Here is a 22,979-nt window from a genome sequence, read left to right as displayed (position 1 = left end):
ACGATTTTCTTTTTTCGTCAGGGACGAACAATTTGCCGTAGTCTGACCAGACCTTTACTGCAAGATGCTTTGGCACATGGCCATCATCAGGTAATAAGAACAATCATTGTTCAGTTACCTGATGATGGCGAAGTGCTGAAACGCTGCGAAATAACACAACTCGTTCGGATGTGCAGCACTAAGGGAATGGGTGTGTCCATCCAAATTCCCTATTTCCCTATTTCAGTAAAAAATCTGCTGGCAAAAACATTGAAACAATAATGCCTGGGTTTGTACAACACTCAATAGGATACCATTGAAGTTGAAGTAGGGTAACACAGTCATGCACAAGCAATTACCGTAAAGTACCGCCTGAGCGCCCAGTCTCGCGTGAGCGCCCCACCTTGATTTCACAGCCAAGGAAAGGAAAATCGTATGGCAGAGTGCAATGAAGTTTGTACGGCGTGAGAACCTTAGTATGCTAAGGTCAGACTTGGCCAGAGCTCGTGTTCGCTTGAAGGTGAATTGAGTACGGATTGACTGCAGAACGCGCAATAAGTGTAATAGGTTCGTGTAATAATATTATGACTTACTGGCAGGACACCACCCGCACAATACTACTGCGAAAGGACGAGATGGTGGGGTGCTCCTACGGTGGTATCATTGCATTGACTGTGTTGGATTTACATCTAATAGCTAGCAGCATGCTTAGGCTAGGCTAAACCACACTGAGCTAGTAACCGTTGGGTGTCTCAGTACTTCCTACCAGTGTGGTGCCTTGTTGTACCACTCTCTAGCTGTATCTCTTTTACTGAAGTATTTTTTAAGTGTCACCAGCAAATCCTAGATATTATAGGATTAGGTTTCTGGCTAAAGGATTTGGCTAAAGAACCTATGAAAATTGATGAAATGGTTTCATGAGGTGTTTGGAACTGTTTCCTTATACATCCGTAGGAATAATCCAACCTTCAAGCAGATCGGCCAATTTTCGGGGTGAAGCTTCTGCTGCAGTACGGTTAAAAGCACTAAATATGCCAAACTGTGGTAGTGCTCCCCAATCAATCACAAACTTCTATTCATGGTATCTGTGTACTTATTCAGCATACTAGGCATTCTATATTACTTTCCCTGCCAGTTCTATCATCATCTGCATCCATTACAACACTCTCGATAATGCAGAATACTCAAATCCTATATATATATATATAGGATCCAAGAAAAAACTGACAGGTCCTCACTAAAACGGCCCTATAAGTCAAGTGATAATACTGGCACTTTTGAAAACTTCTGAACAGAGCCTACTGATACTGCCCTAACACCTTACAATGCAATTTAGGAAAACAACTTATCCCGGGCAGAAGCATGATTAGGATTAATGGAAATTTTTCCAAAATCCGATATATAGGATTTGACAGTTTAAGAGATATTATGTGGTTAGTTTGGTGGACAGTTAGTCGTAACGTGTAAACACATTTTGTCCTTTTTTCAGCCATGAGCCATTAAGGCATTACAGTACTTTTATTGTTCTTCTCTTTTTGCTGATTGCGGACAGAGCGGAGTGGCCTATTGCCCCCACAATCCAACATGTGAAAAGCTAGTCTGTTCTCAAGAAACGAGAGGTTGCTGTGGAGCATGCGGCATTCAAAGTAAGGTCTTTTGCACAAGACAATTTGTTGTTGTTATTATTATTTAACTTGGATGGCTAGCCAATAAAATTATTGTGAAAAGAAGAAGGACAACATGTTACAAGTTATGACTTACTGTCCACCAACATAACCAGATCTTATACAGTCAGCAAATTGGAAGGTTGTTGATTTGCGCCTTGGAGAAGTGTTGGAGATAGGTGTCAGGTTGTCGAATGTCTCAGCACTCCTTATCAGTTTTGTGCCATTTTGTCGCACTCGCTGACTGTATAAGATCTAGTTTCGTTGGTGGACAGTTCGTTAGAACTCGTAACATTTTGTCCTTCTTCTTTTCACAGTTATTATTATCATGATTATTGTAACTCGGATGGTGAGTAGGGTTTTCCACATTATGTTTTGCACAATTTTTGCATCTTTGGGGTAAAAATGAATCCCAGGTATAAAAATGCATCTTTCCTGATTTTTGCCAGATTTTCTTCAAAAACTACACGTTTTGCAAGAGTTGTGTATTTAAAGCTACAACTGTAAAGCCAAAGGTATTTTTCTAGTGCTGGCAAGACTTGCCGGTGTGTACCAGCACCTGACATTCTTGAAATACGAAAGAAAGTCCAACCCGTATTTCCATTGGAGTTCCAAATCGCTCATACTACATGTAGTGACATGAGAAGAAAAAGACAAGGCCTCAGAGCAGCTAAGAACAGGCATGTTGTGAAAGCAAGCAACAGTTCATGTCACACTGAAAGGCGATCATGATTCATGATTAGTGGGAATATCGATGGTTGATGTAGTTGATTGAAGAATTCTTAAACTTTGCTATTACCATACAGTATTAAAATTTAATATGATCACACAATATTACGAGATCAGCAGGTGGATACTCTCGTATATGCACATGCAAACAATACAAGCTATTTTGAAGCAGGCTAGGAAGACAGGACTGAATGCTCTAAACATCAACATTATCACACACGGTTTTATCGATTTCAATACAGTATGATCACACAATATTACGAGATCAGCAGGTGGATACTCTCGTACATGCACATGTAAACAATACAAGCTATTTTGAAGTAGGCTGGGAAGACAGGACTGAAGGCTAAACATCAGCATTATCACACATGGTTTTATCGATCGCTAAAGAGAAAGAAGAAGAAGAGGAGGGCATAGAAAAAAAGAAAAAAGAGGACATTGAAGCCGCGGAATTGGAGCAAATACATGTCCAGTGCATACCTGTACTGTATCTGAGGAGGAAAGACAAGCTGTAAAACAAAATGTGCATGTACCACGACTGCATTGCTCTGTCCACACAATCCACTTTCTCTAGGCTTCTCCATCCAGGACCTAGTGATTGTACTGCAACATAATCGCCGCCTCGATGTAGTCCTCCAATGCTCGCTCTTGCCTATCAATGAAGGAGTTTTGCAGCAGGCTGAAGACTCGCTCTGCGGCAGCTGAACTGGGTTGAACTAGTAGCACTTTGCGCAGTGCATTGCACCAGCTTTCGATATCAGTATGGCCTCGCCACCAAAGAAGAGGATAAATTCCAGCATGTGTATCCTCGCATGCAGCTAGATAGCCTGGCAAATCTGCTGTCATTGCTTCGACCTCCGCCTGGGAAATGAAGGGGAATGCAACCAGCGCCTCAACATCCTCCATATCTGGTTGCATCTCATTCACTTTGCCTGGGTGGAAGAGCCGAGCAGCGCGGAATGCCTGGACGACAGGAAAGAGAGCACCACCATTTCCAAATCTAGCGTTGAAGTAGCAAACAGCTGGGCGAACACATTCATACCCCACCTCCATCCATGCTTGGTAATGAGCTACATTGCCGTTAGCCAGGACGCGCGCAACAGCAGCTGTAGAGGGCAGTTGAAGAGGGTCTGTGTTGGTAAACAGCGTCAAGGTACTCACTTCCTCATATGCCTTCAAGCACAGCGCCGCATCGCCTTCAAGCCTGTATGTAGCTTGTACAAACGGCTCGCCAAACTCGACAGTGACAGCAAGCTGAATTTGAATCCTGGCCCTCGCTTCAAGATCTGCGATGGACTGCTTCAGATGCCTCTTCGTCACACTGTTGTCTTCCACATCACTGATGAACTTCATCACATCCCCAAAGAGGTTATGCATCTGCTGCATTACCTCCCACTTGCTCCACCAGCGGGTTTGGCTGTAGGAGCACATGCTAACGCCTGTCTGTGCTTTCCATTGTATACGGCTTTTAGGGCTATGGGAGAATAGGGTAATCCAATCCATTACGAAGCCTTTCAGGGTATCACCTCCGATTGCACGACCCACGTTGTCCAAGGTGTGGCTAAAGCAGCCAACGTCCATCACCTGGGGATACAGCGGCTTGATTGTCCTCACTGCTTGATTGTCCTCACTGCTTGATTGTCCTCACTGCTACTTGATTGTCCTCACTGCTACGTCATTTACAGAAGCCCTATCACGCATATTGGTGACAAGATGAGGCGAGTTGATCTGAAATGTTACTGCGAGGGTATGGAGAAGTCGATGAGCAATCTGTTCTCCCGTCATAGTCTCCGCAGCAAGCTTCAGTGAGATCATCAAACGCTGGTGTATCGTAAAGTCAGCTCCAATACACCGCGCAATAATGGCCATTGCCTCGTAAACATGCGTGGTCCCATCGAACACAATGGAGATATGCTTGTGGTTCCTGTCCATCAAGAAGGCCTTCACCTCAGCCACTTCCTTATCTCGGATCATTGGGATGAGGTCACTGAGGTGTTGGCTTCCAGTCAAACGTAGGCCATGTTGCTCGAGAAGAGGCCAGAAGTGCTCAATCTGATTCAGAGGAACACCATCACTCGTAAAGGTTTTCAGGCAATCGACTCTAAACACCAGAACCTCATCAGAAAGGGTGGAGCCTTTTGACTTCGTCTTCGTCGTCTGTAGGCGTGACCATCGATCAATGTTTGAGCACGCTTCGCACTCCGCTCACTGCTTGCCTTCTTTCCGAGTTCGTGCTTGGAAGACTTGATGTGCTTCTGGAGAACACTTTTCACCGTCGATACCTAATGTCGGCATGTTTCACAGAACAGCTTGCCGCTCTTTACACACAATTCCTCCTTGGGAAATTGCTGAACTCGTACAGCCGGCCCACGACTCTGGTGCTTTTCCGGGAGTTGGCGGCTTATAAACACCTCTTGTTTTGGAGCCAGAGTTCAGTTGGATTTTCCTCTTTCTGCTCAAATCAGATGGAGTAGGGGGCGAAGACGATCCAAAATTGAGAGCGCAGCAGTAGTCTCATGTTCGCTACCGGAATCCTCACTCTCGGAATCCTCACTACTACTACTACCACCAACCGCTTCCAAAAGTGACGGGGCATCACTCGCCATGAAGGTTTGCATGCAAACGAACCTCCAAGCTTGAGAAAGGAAGTGAAAAGTGGAACCAACTGAACTATTAAGGAAAGCATAGGCCCTAGGCCATATATAGGGACTAGGTCACTAGGCCCAGGCCCAGTGTGTAAAAAGGAAAGAGCCTGCATGATGCCAAAACCAGGGAGTCGTAAAATAGCAGGTATTTTACGACTCCCTGGCCAAACCTAATTTGGCCACATGCTTCGAATATCTTTGGCAGCCATTTTGTTGCCATGGCACTGGGTGAATAATTTTCGCACATTGGGTGATTTTTTGAATCTTTTTAGATTTTTTTCTAGATCTATCTTGTCTTTTGGTGTGTCGCGTCCTGCACGCGTGTGTGTCTACTCTATACTCTAGCATGGAGAGTAGAATGTTAAGACAGTACTGTCAGTAGTGTTTTCTTTCCAGGGAGCACGGTGTGAGATAAAAGGAGATGACGTGTGCAGGGTCGGCCTCTTTTGTCTTCGCGCGGACCTTTTTTGCGCTGTGGTGGCCCCCACTGGCAATGTTGACGTGTTCAATAGTGGTGTACACTTATCAGTGAGTGGGCGGATGTGTGTGCAACGAGTGAGTGCAGGCCGTGGACAGAGAATTCAATTGACCGTAACTTTGGTGTCTCTGAATGGATTTGAGTGAAATTTTCACCACACACTCCTACCACTATGTTGGCCGTCTGGACATGGGTTAAAAGTTCTTGCGCCTCACTGACAGGCTTTCCAGGCCGGAAAAACTCAAAATTCCGGCATAGTGCCACGGTGTGCGAGCCACCCAGGAGCCAACAAAATGCATTTACAATTTTTTTCACGTTTTCTTACCCATTGTGTCCGTGCGTGGGAATTAAACCTAAAAAAAGTCCAGAAGCAGCAATGGGTGGTGGGATAGGGCCCTCAACGTGGCCCTGGAATCTGTCACAACGGAACGAGTGGGCGTTCTCTCACAGTCTCCCACAGACCGAAGTCATTTTTTGACTTTTTTAGGTTTAGCAGGTGCTACGAGGGCGTACCTTTGGTAAAACATCCAGGGCTGGGACCTCCACAGCAAGCCATTTCCACAGCGCTGCACATCAAATCCAGGATACCCTCAAAAATCGGCAAAGACAACCACTCACATTCCACTACTGCCTAGTACTGAATCCTACCTGACTTCTAGACACGACTCAAACTTGCCAAAGTTTAAGTCACTAAATCAACGTCAACGACAGTAATCAAGCCACATATCTGCAACGTCACGAGGGTGCTGGCAAAAGTTCTGCTGCACGGCTAAAATTCGTGATTTTTTGGACTTGGAGCAAAATTCTGCACACTTTCGCGTTTCCCTTGATACGACAAGTTGCTTACAGTCTGCCCAGATTCAAATACAGTGCTGCCAAAAAATGACAGCGTGCAACAAAAAAACCTTTCCTTGCAAGGGCACATTTTCGGCCATAACTCTTGGACGGCTGGTCACATCGAGACAAATTTTCAGAGATTGTGCAGCTATTCATGCTCTTTCAAATGATGTAGCACTCGATAAGAATTTACAAATTCGGTTTTAGGAAAATAATTTGGGTAATCTGCCGCCTTAATAAGTGGGAACCAGAAAAGGTTGCAGGTTGGTCGAAAGAGTGCTCGATGCCCGGGGGACAGCCTAGCTACTTAGAACTAGTCACAACGAATTCTTCATATTCTTGATCTTACTGTGATTGTTTTTTTCTTGTGTTGATGCGTTTGTTTTTCAAGGTCCTTGTGATTTAAACTGTACCCAAGGAAAAACATGTCTGCTCGGAGGAACCGGAAAAAGTTGCCGATGTAAGTCAGTATAAATAGGCAGAAGGGACATGAACAGGCTCCTTCCACTCGCACCCTGGACATGTAAATGTCATACATGTACATGTGTTCAAAGAGTCGCTGGCTCCGCCGTACTACAGCCAGTGTTACCTAGCACCAGAGAGTCGTATATTTACGACTCCCTGGTGCTAGCACTGAATCTGCTCATTGATGTACACGGCTGACTGGTCCGTACAAAACATCAGAACAGGTACGAGGGAGCTTGGAAGCTCAGGGCCCTACGCTATGCTTATTTGCCTAGCTCACCATGCATGTTATTAGAACTGATGAAAATGTTTTTTCTATTGATTGGCTATAGTGTTTTACGTCGATCATGATTCATGACGGCTACAATGCCCGACCAAACCACAACGAACTGATCGGCTACATCATTGTATTGCAAATGTTTCCATCTGTTAGAATAATATGCATGATGAGCAAAATAAAGCATAGCGTAGGGCCTGAGCGAAATAAATAAACTTTCTCTTTGCATTGCCCTGATGATGGGCCAGGGCCAAAAATTTGGCGTATTATTTATCCTAATTTTAATTTTAATTGCAGAAACCGTTTTTGGAGTTGAGAAGTGAAGTTTCCTGAATATGTAAGTGGCTGTGTTGGAGCTTGCGGGCAATTAAAAAAGAATTGAACCATCTTTTCCCGTTTGTGTCTTTCCCTCAAACAAGTGAAGAACCATTTTTGTTAAACCTTCTGCATGTTGTACAGATGCACGAAATCCTGTAGAATCTCGTGGAACCTCGCAGACTCTCATAACGTTAGACTCTCGTAGACTCGGTTCGCCGATGAATGAGCAGGACTTCTTCTCCACAAATATCTATCTAGTCATCAGGTCTCTTCAAAGTGGAGAAGCTTGAAAAGCGATTGTTTGCCATGGATTATGAGTCTAAATGGGTCAAACCAAGAGTACATAACCCGTACTCTTGGTCAAACGCGCATGTATAGCACACAATGAACACCCAACCGGGTATGTACACACCTACGACCCTAGTACAGAACTTCGTACATCTGTACAACGTGCATACTAACCATAGCACATTTCACCACCTAAATACGTGCAACTCCAGCCCGGGCTGGAGCGAGCGGGCCAGCCCGTCGAGGGTGTTTACATGTGCAAGGCCGGGCTGGTCGCCAGCCCGCAGTCAGTTTATGCGCTGAGTACACATCAGCTCGTTGTGAGTATGCAACGAACACTCTACGGCTGTAGTGTACTGCCGGGGGCTGAAACGCAGGGCTGCAAGCCATACTCAGGTTATAAACCTAAAATCTTTTTTTCTCACACAATGTATTCTTCTGCTGATTTCTTTTCGCGCTGTGGCACATGCTTGGTGCGTCGTATCACCTCGTTTCTTTTTCCTGTTTTTCACATTTTTAACTGTCCATATCAAAGTATTTTGCAAGTAGTTCCCCTTCCATTTGAATGTAAATCATGTATGTCGACAAATAAACAGTGCTCATTGCACGTCCTTCTTGTTGCTGTACAAATAGCTTCATAGATTTTCAAGACAATATCGGGAATCCTCTTCATAACTTCCTTCAAAAGTTAAAAGTACCTATTTTTTAGTATGAACGCAGTGTCGACACCTTGATAATACAACTCTGGCCCGGGCTTGTCTAATTATAATTATGTGCTTTTTCTCGCCCGCCTAGCCGGGATCCCGGGTGCCTCGAGGTGGGATCCCGCCTCGCCGGGCCAGCCCGCTTGCCATGTACGCACCACAGGTTTTGTGTGGATTTGTGTACAACCCCGACATCCCTTTGCAGGCAGGCTGGCCCGCCTGTCGACCAGCCCAGGCTGGAGCTGCACATATAATCACCCCCTCAGGCCAAGGGTGCGTTCTTAAATCCTCTCGGAAAAGTTGGAGACTCTCGGGAAGGTTCGAGAGCTGTTCTTATATCCTGTCCCACTTTTAGGAGGCTCTCCACAGGTCTACGAGCTCTACAAGCTTCAGAGGTGGTTGAAACTTGGAGATTCCCGCGGTTTGGGATCAGCGCATGCGAACTACGGCTAAAAGCCACGTGTTGATCCTGATTGTCTGCATTTCCCCTTTTCGCATACGCATATGTGCATACTACATTCATAACTCAAGAACCCCCCATACGGACTTGGTCGAGCGTAATCGAATTTTTGCGTGATAAAACCGTATACATCTGAGGGAAACCCGGGAGTCTCCAATCAAAAACGTCGGTACCCTGCCTCGAGACTGGTCTTACGCTGGTGTGAAGTGTATGCTTGACATCAGAAGATCCGACTACACTCGACCATGACCCTATGCAGAGCTTGATCAGGCGTGGCACACTCTGGGGATTATGTACTCTTGCTGACACTCCTCACCGACAGATAGCAAGTGTGTTCATGAATATCATCGACATCCCACCATTGCACCAGGAGCCTTGATTCTTGCTGAAATCACCTCTGTGCAAATCACCCGCTCGACCCTGCAACTACTGTATTTCCGGAAAGTTTAACGACCAAAAAGTTTAACGTTTTTTTGTAATTTTGGCATGATAACGTGCAGAAAGTTTAACGATGGTTACCTTGCCACCCATTTGTATGCGCATCTTTTCACAGACTTCTCAAACTGGTTCGCCATAACGTTTCTTCAAAAACGAAAATGAATTGGTCGATAAAATGTTAGACTTTGTGACTCAGTTCTCTTCCAGCGAGCGCTTGTGTCTATGGGCTCATTGAGAAGAAATGAATGTCGCTACTTAAACAACGCAAGCAACTAACTCCAACTTGTTTCACTTCCACAGGTTTAGTCCAGGACAGGTCCACTATGATCTGACTCATCCGTTCTCTCGAAAGTCTACTCAGTCAGCTAACTATCTAACCCCAGTTCTACGAAGTATGGTGCATCTGTTGTGTGAATCACTGTCTTTTATGTTCAACAAAAGCTTATCAGCATCCACCTTTCCGACTGAATGGAAGCTGGCTACGGTCAGCCCCTTGTACAAAGGCAAAGGCAGTACGGCATCGCCCACTAACTATCAACCTATATCGCTCTTGCACCCGATTCGTCGCCTCTTCGAGTTTCGCTCGGCGTCTAGCCTCAACGAGTATATCAATCAACATCAATTGATTGTGGCGAGTCAATTTGCATATATCCCTCAAAAGGTCGACAACCGACCAGCTCGTACCCTGAGTCACCGGATTGCTGATATCTCAGACACCGGTGGAAAGTTTGACTGGGTTTTCCTAGATTTCGGGAAAGCCTTTGATAAGGTCCATCACCCAACACTCATCAAATGTCTAGAAAGATGCATGGATCACTCCACAGTTAAATGGTCCCAGAGATTTTTAAACCGCAGAAAGCTACAAGTGAAGATATAGCAGACGATCTCCGCGACTCATTCGTCACCAGCGGAGTTCCGCATGGATCGCACCTTGCCCCCTCCACTCTTTCTACTGTATATTAACACCCTCCCTGATAGTCTCCACCATAGTAGCCACTTTCTGTGTGCAGACGATGTGACTCTTCTGTATGCTCATCATCGGGCATTATCCCTCAATGAGAATTGGTGTAACAACCAGCAGGAGCTCAGCAGTTGCCAGCGATGGGCCAGGAGCGTCCATGGTGAGTTCTCTCCGGAAAAGACTTCTTCCCTCTGCAACTACCAACTCCCAACACCATCACCAACCCGTATGGACAATATTCCTATCTATTCGTCACCTCACCGTTCTGTAGTTCACCTTGGTGTAGAGCTAAACCCCCGACCTAAAGTTTCATAGTCATTTTGCAACCGTTTTCAGAAAGTTCCAGCAAAGAGTAAACCTACTCTGCTATATGGGCCGTCATTTACATCACTATAATATCACCCTCCTCTATAAGAGGTAAGTTCGCCCTGAAACTGAATACACCATTCCAGTGTGGACTTATAGATTAAGTGCTGAGCACCTAGCTAGCCTTGATGTACTTCAAGCTAGAGTGTGTAGATCCATTTTAAAGTCTAGTAACACAGCCTTTGATAAATAAATTTGAAACTAAAGAAAATCAAAATAAGCTATGCCATATTCAATCCCTTCACTTTTTAGACGCCAGTTTCTTTCACTGGTCACCCTCTTTAGATACATCCATTGGCCCCCTAATTACCTCGCAATGTTCCACAGCTTCAGTGTACACTCATCTGCTAGCTAGTCCTGATTGTTGCAATTCGTATTCCGACTCTTCGTTCACTGTATTGTGCCGTGGTCGTCATGGTTATGGACTACAGTTTAAAGTGTTGGAAGCTCTCTATCAGCGTCTGTATAAGCCTAATTTGTGTGTACAGAAAGATAGTATAATTGGGTTGAAATTGTTCAAGTAACGTGTCGTGTTTGGTGCGGCCAAGCTTGGCCATTAATGGCCCAGGTGAAATGTACTGCTGTTATGTGTTATCACTTTGTCCTTCCTTCTTTCTTTCTCTTGTTTGTTCATTTTTCCATTGGAAAGTTTATTGTTAGCACACGCATTCGTTATTGCTCTCGGATTGATTGTTAAAATTCACACTTGTAAATTTCACTACTGTTGTTCTTAGTGTTATTTCTCTAACTTAGACTTTCTATAATAGTTCAATTTTGTTTCAGTGTCCTTTAGTACAACGACGATTCCTGATGAGTTTTGTACGAAAACTTGTTTGAATCCATATTTTTCACTACACCATTTCTTCATATTTTCATCGTTTTATTGCACATCGTCTCCACTGTTTTTTCATTGCATGAATAAAGTACACAAATGTCGGTTCAGCTGATTTTATTGATTGCGGTTATCAAAATTATTATTATTGTCTCCTCGCGGTTTGTTTAAATAAATTATACAATTATACTTTGCACTTGGAATCTTGGGATGGTTTTACTTCTCAATTTTGTTGTTGTGCGTGTATGTGCTCCGCTTTCCCTCTCTTCTGTCATAGATGTGATGCAACACAATGTTTTACCACTATTTCTGGACCTGACTAAAATAGATGTTCACGTGTTTGACTACGCGCGGAATCTTTGGTATAAGACACCCAACTTTACGGTTGTAGATCAAAGACCGATCCTGATTGTGATGAACCTTAGACAAAAAGGAATCCATTTCAGATCCCGGATCAACTCTAGCACTCTTGATATCGGTCCTTGGTCTCCTCCTTATATCACCAATCAGTCAATTGTGTCTACCAGAAATCCATATATTGGTGAGTTCTCCAACCTCTCTCTCTTTCTCAAACTCTTGGGATATTTTCTCTGTGTGTGTGTGTGTGTGTTTGTGTCTGTGTGTGTCGTGGGGGGGGGGGGGGGTATGCGTGTGTGTAGGGGGATACGAGTGTGTGTGAAGGGGGGATGCGTATGTGTGTGTGTGTGTGTGTGTGTGTGTGTGTGTGTGTGTGCGTGTGTGTGTGCGTGGTATGTGCAGTCGATTTCCAATCGAGGGGTTGCGGGTTCAATTCCCGACGATTATGGTCGCACACGTCTTTCTTCTCTTTCTCGGACTCTTCCTGACTTTTCTTACATTCTCCTGGGTGGTTACCAACAGCCAGTGTATGCCGGAGTATGTGGTGTGGTGTGTGTAGGAAAAAAATGGAAAAACGAAAAATAGGGATTCACTGACCAGAAAAAGTCACTTCAAACAGCTGTGTGGTGGATACCAGGCTAAAAATAGTGGCGGTCAATTCATCAGCCTTGCAAGCTGTTGAATGGTGTAATCCCAGCACAAGTTGCTATGTCTAACATAGCTGTTCGCTATCATTGCTTCCGCGATGGGCATGTCTGAGGTCTGAGGTGTGTGAGGGGGGGGGGGGGGGAGGTCGCATACCCCCCCCCCCCCCCATCGCACATGTACACCCACACACACACCCACACACACCCACACACACACGCACACTCATACACTGTGTGACAGTGTGTGTGTGTGTGTGTTAATTAAACTGTTTTTATAATGATTCTGTGTCGATGTGTTTACTTCTCCAGTATACAATTGCACTGTGCCGGATATTGCTAACGGCACTACGAACAACACATACATCATGTATGGTGAAGCACTGGTCTACACATGCAGTAAGGGCACAGCACCACCAAGCGAGACTCGAGCAATCTGTCAAGCAGACGGCACTTTTAGTGCAATGCCCAAATGTGAATGTAAGTTAGTTTGTGTGTTGCTTTGCAGTGGAGAGGGAGAAATAGAGAAAGATAGCAAGAAGGTGGAAAGATAAAGTTATAAAGAGAAAGAGAGCTAGAAGGAGAAAGTGGGGACGTTTTCCTCTTAACGAGAGAGCTTGGAAGCTCAGGGCCCTACGCTATGCTTTTATGCTTTTTTGCCTAGCTCATCGTACATGTTATAAGAACTAGTAGTAGTAGTAGTATTCTTTTATTTTCCATCGGAAGCCTCAACAGTGATGAACACAACTCTTAAGAGGGCCGATAACAGGGTAGAGGGGTGTGGGGTGAGGAAAAAAAATAAAATAATAATAATAGGAGATATTTAAACTAAACTAAACTGATACTTGGAACAATAAAGCAGCAGTAAGCAGTAAGCAGTAAACACAGGTATACAATACAAGCGATGCAGATGAATGAGGCCGTTTGCTGAAAAGAAGATCTAAATACTTCTGAAAAGACGCTGCGTCTTTAAGCATGGTCATAATGGGATAGTGCAAGAATTAAAGAGATGTTTTTAAAAACGAATTTAAACTAGGAACGCAGTAAACACAGTTATACAATACAGGCGGTGCAGATCAATGAGGGAGTTTGCTGAAAAGAAGATCAAAATACTTCTGAAAAGACGCTGCGTCTTTTAGCATGGTCTGAAGGTGCTTAGCAAATGTAGTGCGGTGCTGGGTGCGCCACTCCACAGGCAAAGAATTAAAGAACAGGGCAGCACGATTTGAAAAGGAATTGACACCGTCAGTCGTCCGGAATTTAGATATTGCAATAGCAGCATTAAAAGAGCTTCTTGTTGTCCTAGGGCCGGTTGAAACTTGAGGGAAAAGGTCCGTCAGATTTGGGAGAGGGAAAACGACATGATTAACATGGATAAATTTAGCAATGCTACGAATAAGGTAATGTTCAAACGGATCGATCGACAATCTAGCTAACAGCGGCATGACGTCCTCTTGTAGTTTCGAGCCACAAGCAGCGCGTACAGAACGACGATAAACGGACGAGAGTCGCTGTCGGTCCTTGGCGGATAGCTTCATTGCAAAGCAAGAGCAGCAGTATAATAAGTCAGGCAGGATAACCGAGAGGATAAACTGCCGTGTTGCCTTCAAACTTAGTTGCCGAAAACACCGTCGAAGAGCGCCAATTTTCGTGCAAGTCTTCCTAACGATAAAGTCTATGTGACCAGACCAAGAAACATCACTGTCTACAATGACTCCCAGGATTCTCGTGCTAGACACTTGAGTCAGAGGCTGTTGGTTAAAAACGATTGGAGTTGAGAGGGGTTGAGAAGACTTAGAAATCATCAAAGTTACAGTCTTTGTTGTATTAATGCGCAGCCCAAGCTCGTCTAGATCCACAGAAATTGCAGATAACGAATCAGTAACGGTAGCGACGGCCTCAGCTTGTGTACGTCTGCTGGCATACAACGTCATGTCGTCAGCGAACATCGGGAGCTTGCAAGAAAAGGCCTCTGCTGTCAATGGGAGCTTCCGTACATATATGTTAAATAGCACCGGACCCAGAATGGTGCCCTGTGGCACGCCACTAGTGATTGCCACCAACGGAGATGTTCCAGTGTGGGTAACCACCCGCTGTTGTCTGGCACAAAGGTATGATCGGAACCAGGCCAGGGCCACTCCCGAAATACCGACAGCTGCGAGAGCAAGAAGAAGCTGTTGATGCTTCACCATATCGAACGCTTTTTTCAAATCAATACAGACAACCGCCGTATGCAGTCCAGCGTCGCGCGAGACAAGCCAGTCGTTCGTAACCTTGGTGAGAAGCTGTCCGGTAGAACGGTGCTTCCGAAAGCCAAACTGGTCCACATGGAATGGGCAACGATCATTAAAAAAAAGATGTATACGAGAAAACACAAGCCCCTCCAGGAGCTTGGCTAGGATAGATGTTAAAGACACTGGGCGGTAGTTAGAAGGGCAGTCGCGGGGGCCTTGAGTTGACTTCAGAATTGGTGTAATGTTTGCAATTTTGAACAAGGATGGGAATTGACTAGACGAGAGGGAAGTGTTGAATAAGATAGCAAGTGATAGAGCAATTACGTCTTTTGATATTTTAAGTAGACACGGAAGAATGCCGTCCGGTCCAGGGGCTTTATTACTTTGGAGGTCACCGATCCGAAGCTTCACCTCTGCTACTGTAACGGCTGAAAACGTAGTAAGGTCGTCGGATTTAGCAGGTCCCATTGGGAGCTTGTAATTCGCTTCCTTATCTGTGACAATCGAGTGAAAATAGTCGTTCAATCGCTCAGGTGGGATGGTAACTGTTTGCTTCGGAGAGGAACGCTTTGTGATCATATTCAAGGCTTTCCAGAACTGCCGAGGCTCCCGTTCATACCGCTGGCACTGGTCTGAAAAGTAAAGATTCTGTAGGTGTCGATACAAGTTATTGCACTGGTTGCGCAGCCGCTTGAATTGTACAGATAGGCTCTCGTCTCGAAAGTTAGTAGCTTTTAGTTTCTTGAAGACCGATTTGCGCTTTCTAATCAAGGCAAGGAGTGGCGAGGTCATGAACGGGCAATTTTTCCGACGGGACTTCCTGTGTTTCCTGGTTACGTACGGTGCGATGATATCAAGCACAGCATTGACTTTCCCTGTCCACTCGTCCAACATCAGGTCTGGGGTACGGGATGTAAAGATATGAAGATCGGAGGACAGCAGCATATCGCAGAAACGCTGAGCGTTGAAGTTCCGGTAGTCTCTGCGTGTTTGATGGGTAGTAGTATTGCTCCGCGCATCCATGATGGGCACTGGGACGGAAGTAATGACGAGGCGATGGTCTGAAAACTCACAGTCCACGACAGAGGCTGACGGAACTCGATCAATGTTTGTGAGAATACAGTCAATGGATGTACGGGTAGAGCCTGTTATTCTTGTTGCTTCAGTTACTTTATTGGCCAGTCTGCACGGAAGTAGCAACGTGTCTTTGAGATGGTGGAACGCACTGGACGTCTGACGCAGAAAGTCCACATTTATGTCACCTAGCAACACAATATTCTCGCCGTCCAGCTGCTCCGTGGATGTAGCGAGCCGATTCCAAAACTCTACCGGCTCGGATGGGGGACGGTATATGCAACCAAACAAGGTACTATCTTTGCCTGTGCCAGCTCTAAGCCACATCAACTCTAGACTGGAGTGTGAGTGGTCCAAGATGTGCTTAGCCTTAACATGTTCCTTTACGAAGATGCAGATCCCGCCTCCTTTACGACATGGAGTGCAGGAGGATAGGCAAGTGCATCCATCAGCGCACGGCCTGTCTCGACGTAAGAGAATTGTGCCTGGTACAGAAACCTCAGTGTCCGAGATGCTTGAGTCGAGCCACGTTTCCGTAACCGCCAGCAGATCTAGGCAGTGCTCATCTATTAGCTTAGTTATAACATGGGTTTTATGTCGTAGGCTGCAAATGTTTATGTGGCCAACATTTAGTCGGTTGGATGGATGAATTGTAGAGTAGAATGCTGGGGTTGAGGGATTTGGAGACGAAGGGGTGAACACAGGAGCATGCGGGTTCAGGGGCTGTGAATACCGGTAGGTGGTGTGTGGCATTATGTGAGTGCTGGAGCTGTGCCGTCAGCACCAAAGCGCCATTCACGAACTGCAAAACCGAGCGAGTCCGGCCAAAATGCTTTGTCCTGTACGGTGGTGGCGTCCGACGCCAGCACTGTGACCCTGGCAAACCCTGTTCGGAAGCGCTCCGAGGTGTACACAACACTCTGCACGATGTGTACATCCTGTGCCTGACAATGCTCTGCAATTGATTTGGCATCACATTCGGGGTCCACGTTGCCAACGTAGAACACTTTGACTCTTGGCTTACCCGTTAGTGCACATCGGGTGGTGCTCTTTGGAAGCTTGGGTGCCAGCCAGCGAGACGATTCCTGTCGCCTGTACGGCTTGGGAGGCTGGCGTTGTGGCCTTTGGGCAGCTGGGGCAGCTGCAGGGGCAGTATTTTTGGGCTGCAATGCTGGTTGTTGGTGCAAAGTTTCTGCATACGTGGGTCGATGTTGTGGGGTGGAGGATACGGTTTTGGTAAAGCTTGGTTCAGTGGGGTCATTGTTCAAAGTTTGAATCACCGTATCGTACCTCTCAACTTTGGCATGCAGGTCGTTCCTAAGTTCCCGTACTTCCGTCTTCAGGCACAACACCTCTCTGGCAGAATCGTTGAATTTAGCTTCTATTTCTCTCATGGCGTGTAACTCAGTCTTCAACTCTCGGACGACATTAGTGAGTTCAGACAGAGCTGAGCACAGGCTGGCAACAACACCCTCATTAGCAGCCAGGGGGCTCGTGCTAGTAGGTTCACTTACTTCTTTGTCCTCATCCAGCGATGTTCTGAGCAGGGCAACAAGATCGGGTCTGGTGGCTTTTCGTGGGATTTCCAGTCCACGCTGCCTGATGAGGTCCCTCAGCTCCCCGTCGATCAGGACTGCAATGTCCACTTCAGCAGCGGGCTTATTAGCCATTTTATTACTAAATAAAGGACTTTTCCGGTGGCCTAAAGCCCAGGAAATTACAAAAAAGGCCGCTTTTCGGGAGCCAAAAAAGGTGCTGCCGCCCGTGACTGTAGTTCGTATATCCACCAAGAACTGAGGCAAAAGTATTTGCAGAATTTATTGCGGATTGTTATTTCTCTAATAATCATCTACTTTTGGTTTGCTCCTTCTTTTCTTTTATCTCCTTATACTGTAAATCAACAAATTTTGGCCGATGAGAAATAGAAACCTCTCTATTAGAGAGGTTAAGATGCACGTTATTACCGACGTGACGCGCAATTTCACGTCAAATTTGAAATCGATCGGTATTTTTGCTCTCACATGCATCCATTGCTCAATCATGCATCATTTGCCGATATGACAAACTTTGGCCTGCGATTTACTTTGGCCGGTTGGTACTAAGCGGCGAAATCAGCGAAATTAAATCGCCAGCGAAAATTATTTTCTGGCCTTTTTGTAGTAATACATGTACATTGACCTGTTGAGCCAATGACGACCCCGAATTTGTGGTTGCCTGTGGAGCACATCACATAACTTAGCAGTCTCCTAAAATACGTATCCTGTCCGACGGCAAAAGAGTCTGCAGATTTAGTTTTTCTGCGCGTCGACGGGATGTCTGCGACGCGAAAGTTCAGCTCGCGTTATTTGGCTTGCACGTCGAAAAATCAACGCGAGTGACCTGCTGCTCACGTGAAAATTTGAACATTACATAACTTTACAGTCCCCTATAATACGTATCCTGTCCGACGGCAAAAGAGGCTGCAGATTTAGTTTTTCTGCGCGTCGACGGGATGTCTGTCCTGACGTTCACTGGGACCGGCTCTGACTCTGCCGATTTACGGGCGTTCTGGACTCGACGGGATGTCTGTCCTGACGTTTCCTGGGACCGGCTTAGACTGTGCCGATCACGGGCGTTCTGGACTCAACGGGATGTCTGTCCTGACGTTGCCTGGGACCGGCGGACTCTGCCGATCACGGGGGTTCTGGAGTCGACGGGATCCCTCTTACGACGTTTCCTGTGACCGGCGCTGAATCGCTCGTTCACGCTTATTTTGGAGACGACGGGATCTCTCTTCCAAAGTACATGTATGTTAATGCGGACGCATCCTATCACCTATTCGGCGTGTTTTCTAATTTATTTACTCCTCGTCTCCCTATTTCTTTCCAAATCTCCCTCTACATCAGGGAGTCGTATACATAACACGACGAATATTGGTACGGTACGGGACAGATACAGGAGCCCGCAAATATTGTGGACAGCTGTTATGTACAATCCTGTAGAGCCTTTGTAGTCACAGATACGGGACAGATACGGGACAGATACGGGATAGCTCCAGCCGTGACACAAACAAACAAACAAACACACAAACACCAAATTAAAGCTGTGCGGACCCTGGCTAGCGCCAGACGTTACTGAAGTAACGTCTTCTGCATAGCTACGGGAATAAATACGTATAATAATCCACATGTCGTAAGAGCCGGGAGCAAGGGCAACTTCCTACGTAAATCTTTCTACCAATTTCCGTGGTAAAGGACTTTCCTACGTTGGATCTTCGTTTTGAATTTTTTTCGCATTTTCCGGCTTTATCAATGGCAATGTTCAAGCATCACGAAACACAAGGTCCGCACCACATCGAAAGTGGTTGAAGCGATTTCGATTCGTATTGCATGCAGTGCGCGCATGCCTCTCAGCTGCCCACAGTGTTAACCGCTAAATGCTGTTTCAGCTGGCAGCAAGACCTATCCAGACATTCGCAATACTTGTTGGAATCCAACTCCCGTTTTCTGGTCCCCTTGTGATAGGGGTGACACTTGCCCATCTGAGCAGTCATGCTGCTAATAGTACGTAGGGGTGAATGAACGAACGAAAGTTTGAATATTCGTTTGAAAAATTTGAAAACGAACGAACGAACTCGCAAGATTGATAAACGAACACAGCAAGCAAGCATAAAGATCGCTTGTGACTAGATCACGAAGGAGCCGCGGAGGTTGGGAGATCACGCTGATCCACTGCGTCTGCCTTGCTGATCACTTGAAGCAAGTTGAAGGAGTTGTCGCGTCGGAACAAATTTTCCTGAAATATTTCTGTGTGTCCGTTTGAGATTGATTTGTACTCGTAGTGAAAGGAGTCGAGTCGCTTGTGACATCTGTTCCTGAAAGCAAACGTTCACTCGTTGCAATGATGTCAAAACTTTCGAGCCTTTCATCGCGGTCCGGAGTTGGAGCGGAATTTGATAAAGTGGTCGGGAAACACGAAGTCCTTTTCTCAATTTCAAAAAGGTTCTATCACGCAACAGAGTGACGACGAGCAATCTTCGTACCCACCTCAAGAAGTACCATTTCTCCTGATCTGACGACCTGAGCTAGCGATGAGAAGAAAACTCTCGTCCGGACGATGGTGATGGACTTTGCAGCTAAGCTAGCTGCAAAACCCTGTGATTCAGCGCAGGCTGGCGTGATGAAAACATATTTCTGTTCTCGCAGTGTATCATGCGGTCAATGAGCATTCTCACTTTCTCAGTGATTCTGGTCTCTGGCTCTATAGAGCTAGCTTACATGTAGATGTACATGCATGATCACAGTGTTTGTTTAGCATCACACCGTCAATACTGAACTGTGGCCAGTCAAGTACAAAGAACGCCTGTACTGACAGTCTGTGTGGTCTTCAAAAAAATACATCCATGAAATACACAATGGAGAATGTTCGTTCGAGTTCGTTCGTTAGTGTGAGAGTTCGTTGGTATTCAAAATTCGATGTTCGATTCACCCCTAAATAGTAGTAGTGGGTGTTAAGGTGGGGGGGGGGGGTGAGTATGTGTATATATATGTGTGTGTGTGTGTGTGTGTGTGTGTGTGTGTGTGTGTGTGTGTGTGTGTGTGTGTGTTATTTGCCCAACTGTTTTTATAATGCTTGTGTGTCGATGTGTTCACTTGTCTAGTAATCAATTGCACTGTGCCGGAAATTGCTAATGCCACTACGAACAACATATACATCAGGTATGGTGAAGCATTGGTCTACACATGCAGTAAGGGCACAGCACCCCCAAGCAGGACTCCAGCGATCTGTAAAGCAGACGGCACTTTAAGCTCAATGCCCAAATGTGAATGTAAGTTAGTTTGTGTGTTGAATCGCAGTGGAGAGGGAAAAAATGGCCCGGTATCAGCAAGAATCGACCTTCGGGTGAAAATATTTTTGCAGAAAAAGTCATTTTCTGCCACCGCAAAAAAACTCTTGCTTTGCTGTGCACATCTAAACAAAAATGTGTTGATTGCGACAATGAAAGCATTTGATCGTCCTACTTGTACTAGTGTAGTAGGAGCGTTCGCTCACTATGGCCAACTGCCGTCCATCTCTGCCAGAAGTCATTGGACTTCCTAGGTAGGAATCATCGCGTCTGGTAGAGAACACCGACAGTCCTCACGAGATGTTTTTTTGTCGACGCCCAATTCTTATTTAGCGACGAAAAAAATTCAACTTGGTTTAGGCGCTTCGCCAAAGGAGATCTCTGCTGGTGAAAGTACTTTCTGACATCTGGAAATCCTCGTAGGGCCCTTCTGATTTTAGTACAACTCCGCTGGGGGGAAATACTCAACGAGGAGAAACTAGTGAGGCGACGACAACAGAGGCAGTTGCACTGAAATGTCCTGGATCAACTCAAGTATGGACGAAAGAGCGCTGCCGCTAGTGACATTATGTTGCGCCCGGGACTCCGTGAGGCCGAACATGAAAACCCCAGGACGGGGCAAGAGATGAACAGTACTTGTGATTAATGAGCTATGAACTCTTTGCCCTCAGTGCTGCAATCAAGGCGCACTGATGCGCATGCTGGAAGTTTCCCACAGAGCTCAAATTTCAATGAGGTGCAGGAAGAACAATGATGGACTACCTCTAAATCGTGCATGAGATGAAGTCACGGTGTGGTGTTAGAATGTTGTGCCTGTGTCATATTCCCTGTGGGATGCACAGACTGGGACTCAAGGTGTAGTTATAGCCACCCTCCCTCCTGTTCTTGACTTCTGCGGATTATCAGCAGACTTGGGATGGTGTTAAGGGGGCAGCCTACCCATAAATTTCATATGGCATTCAATTGACCGTAACTTTGGTGTTTCTCAGTGGATTTGAGTGAAATTTTGACCACACACTCCTGCCACTATGCTGGCCCTCAGGACATGATTTACAAGCTCTTTCGCCTCACTGACAGGCTTTCCAGGCCGGAAAAACTCAAATTTCCGGCATAGTGCCACGGTGTGCGAGCCACCCAGGAGCCAAACAAATGCATTTACAATTTTTTCACATTTTCGTGCTCATTCTGTTCGTGCGCGGGACTCAAACCTAGAACAAGTCCAGAAGCAGCCATAGGTGATGGGGTAGGCCCCTCAACGAGGCCCTGGAATCTGTCACAACGGAACGAGTGGGCGTTCTCTCACACACTCCCACAGACCCAAGTCAATTTTTGAATTTCTTTAGGTTTAGCACGTGCTACGAGGTCGTACCTTTGATACAACATCCAGTGCTGGGACCTCCACAGCAAGCCATTTCCACAGCGCTGCACACCAAATCCAGGATACCCTCAGAAACCGGCAAAGACTACCACTCACGTTTTACTACTGCCTAGTACTGAATCCTACCTGACTTCTTGACACGACTCAAACTTGCCAAAGTCACTAAATCAACGTCAACTACAATAATCAAGCCACATATCTGCAACGTCACGAGGGTGCTGGCAAAAGTGCAGCCCAATATGTGGCTCAAAAACCTGATTTTTTGGACTTGGAGCAAATTTCTGCACACTTTCACGTGTTTCCATGATACGACAAGTTGCGCACGGTCTGCTCACATTCAAATACAGTGCTGCCAACAAATGACAGCATGCAACAAAAAAATCTTTCCTTGCAAGGGCACATTTTCGGCCATAACTCTTGAACGGCCGGTCAGATCGGGACACAATTTTCAGAGAATTTGCAGCTATTCATGCTCTTTCAACTGACGTAGCACTCAATATGAATTTACAAATTCGATTTTTCAGCGAATTTTTGGGTAGTCTGCCACCCTAAAGCAGTTTCCATTGCCGTCTGCAGTGATGGGGATCAAGGCCATCCATGCTCTATGCCAGAAGTTGTGCGAGAGTTGTTTTACAACAAAAACTGGATGGCTGATGTATTACACTGTCTTTTGTAACACATAGTACTAGTATTGCGATGTGGAAAACGCTGTGATAAATTGTTGTATTTTCTGATATGTACCTATACTTGTTTGAGAAGCTTCTGTGTCATCAATATTTATTGCTTTGTTCCGTCTAATACGATACCATGTGAACACTAGAAAGCAATATTGATAGATGACAAAAGCAGAAAAGTCATTTTGTAAAAAATCACCTTAAGGCGAGACCAAAAAAATAGAGATTCCTGGGCCCTCCCGCACCAAAATTGAGCCAAAGCCAATTTTTTTGGGGAACAGTTCACACATGTACAGTACTGATCATGTGAGTATATCTGTGACATGGAGTCACACAAACCCGAGCATGTACG

At 45.6% G+C, this 22,979-nt stretch overlaps 1 protein-coding gene across 1 annotated transcript in view; it reads left to right on the top strand.

The window, feature by feature from the left end:
- The window catches only part of LOC135813550 (sushi, von Willebrand factor type A, EGF and pentraxin domain-containing protein 1-like), a 48,288-nt gene that overhangs the window by 17,519 nt on the left and 7,790 nt on the right, over nucleotides 1-22,979 (top strand). Inside the window, exons 7-11 of the mRNA XM_065326641.1 lie at nucleotides 1,532-1,625; nucleotides 6,724-6,792; nucleotides 11,719-11,982; nucleotides 12,755-12,922; nucleotides 20,390-20,557. Of these exons, the coding sequence (XP_065182713.1) occupies nucleotides 1,532-1,625; nucleotides 6,724-6,792; nucleotides 11,719-11,982; nucleotides 12,755-12,922; nucleotides 20,390-20,557 (763 nt within the window). The remainder of the gene's footprint in view (nucleotides 1-1,531; nucleotides 1,626-6,723; nucleotides 6,793-11,718; nucleotides 11,983-12,754; nucleotides 12,923-20,389; nucleotides 20,558-22,979) is intronic.

The sequence above is a fragment of the Sycon ciliatum genome, chromosome 4 (genome assembly GCF_964019385.1).
Source record: "Sycon ciliatum chromosome 4, ocSycCili1.1, whole genome shotgun sequence".
NCBI classification, from domain to species: domain Eukaryota; kingdom Metazoa; phylum Porifera; class Calcarea; order Leucosolenida; family Sycettidae; genus Sycon; species Sycon ciliatum.
This window is presented reverse-complemented; position numbering and strand designations above follow the sequence as displayed.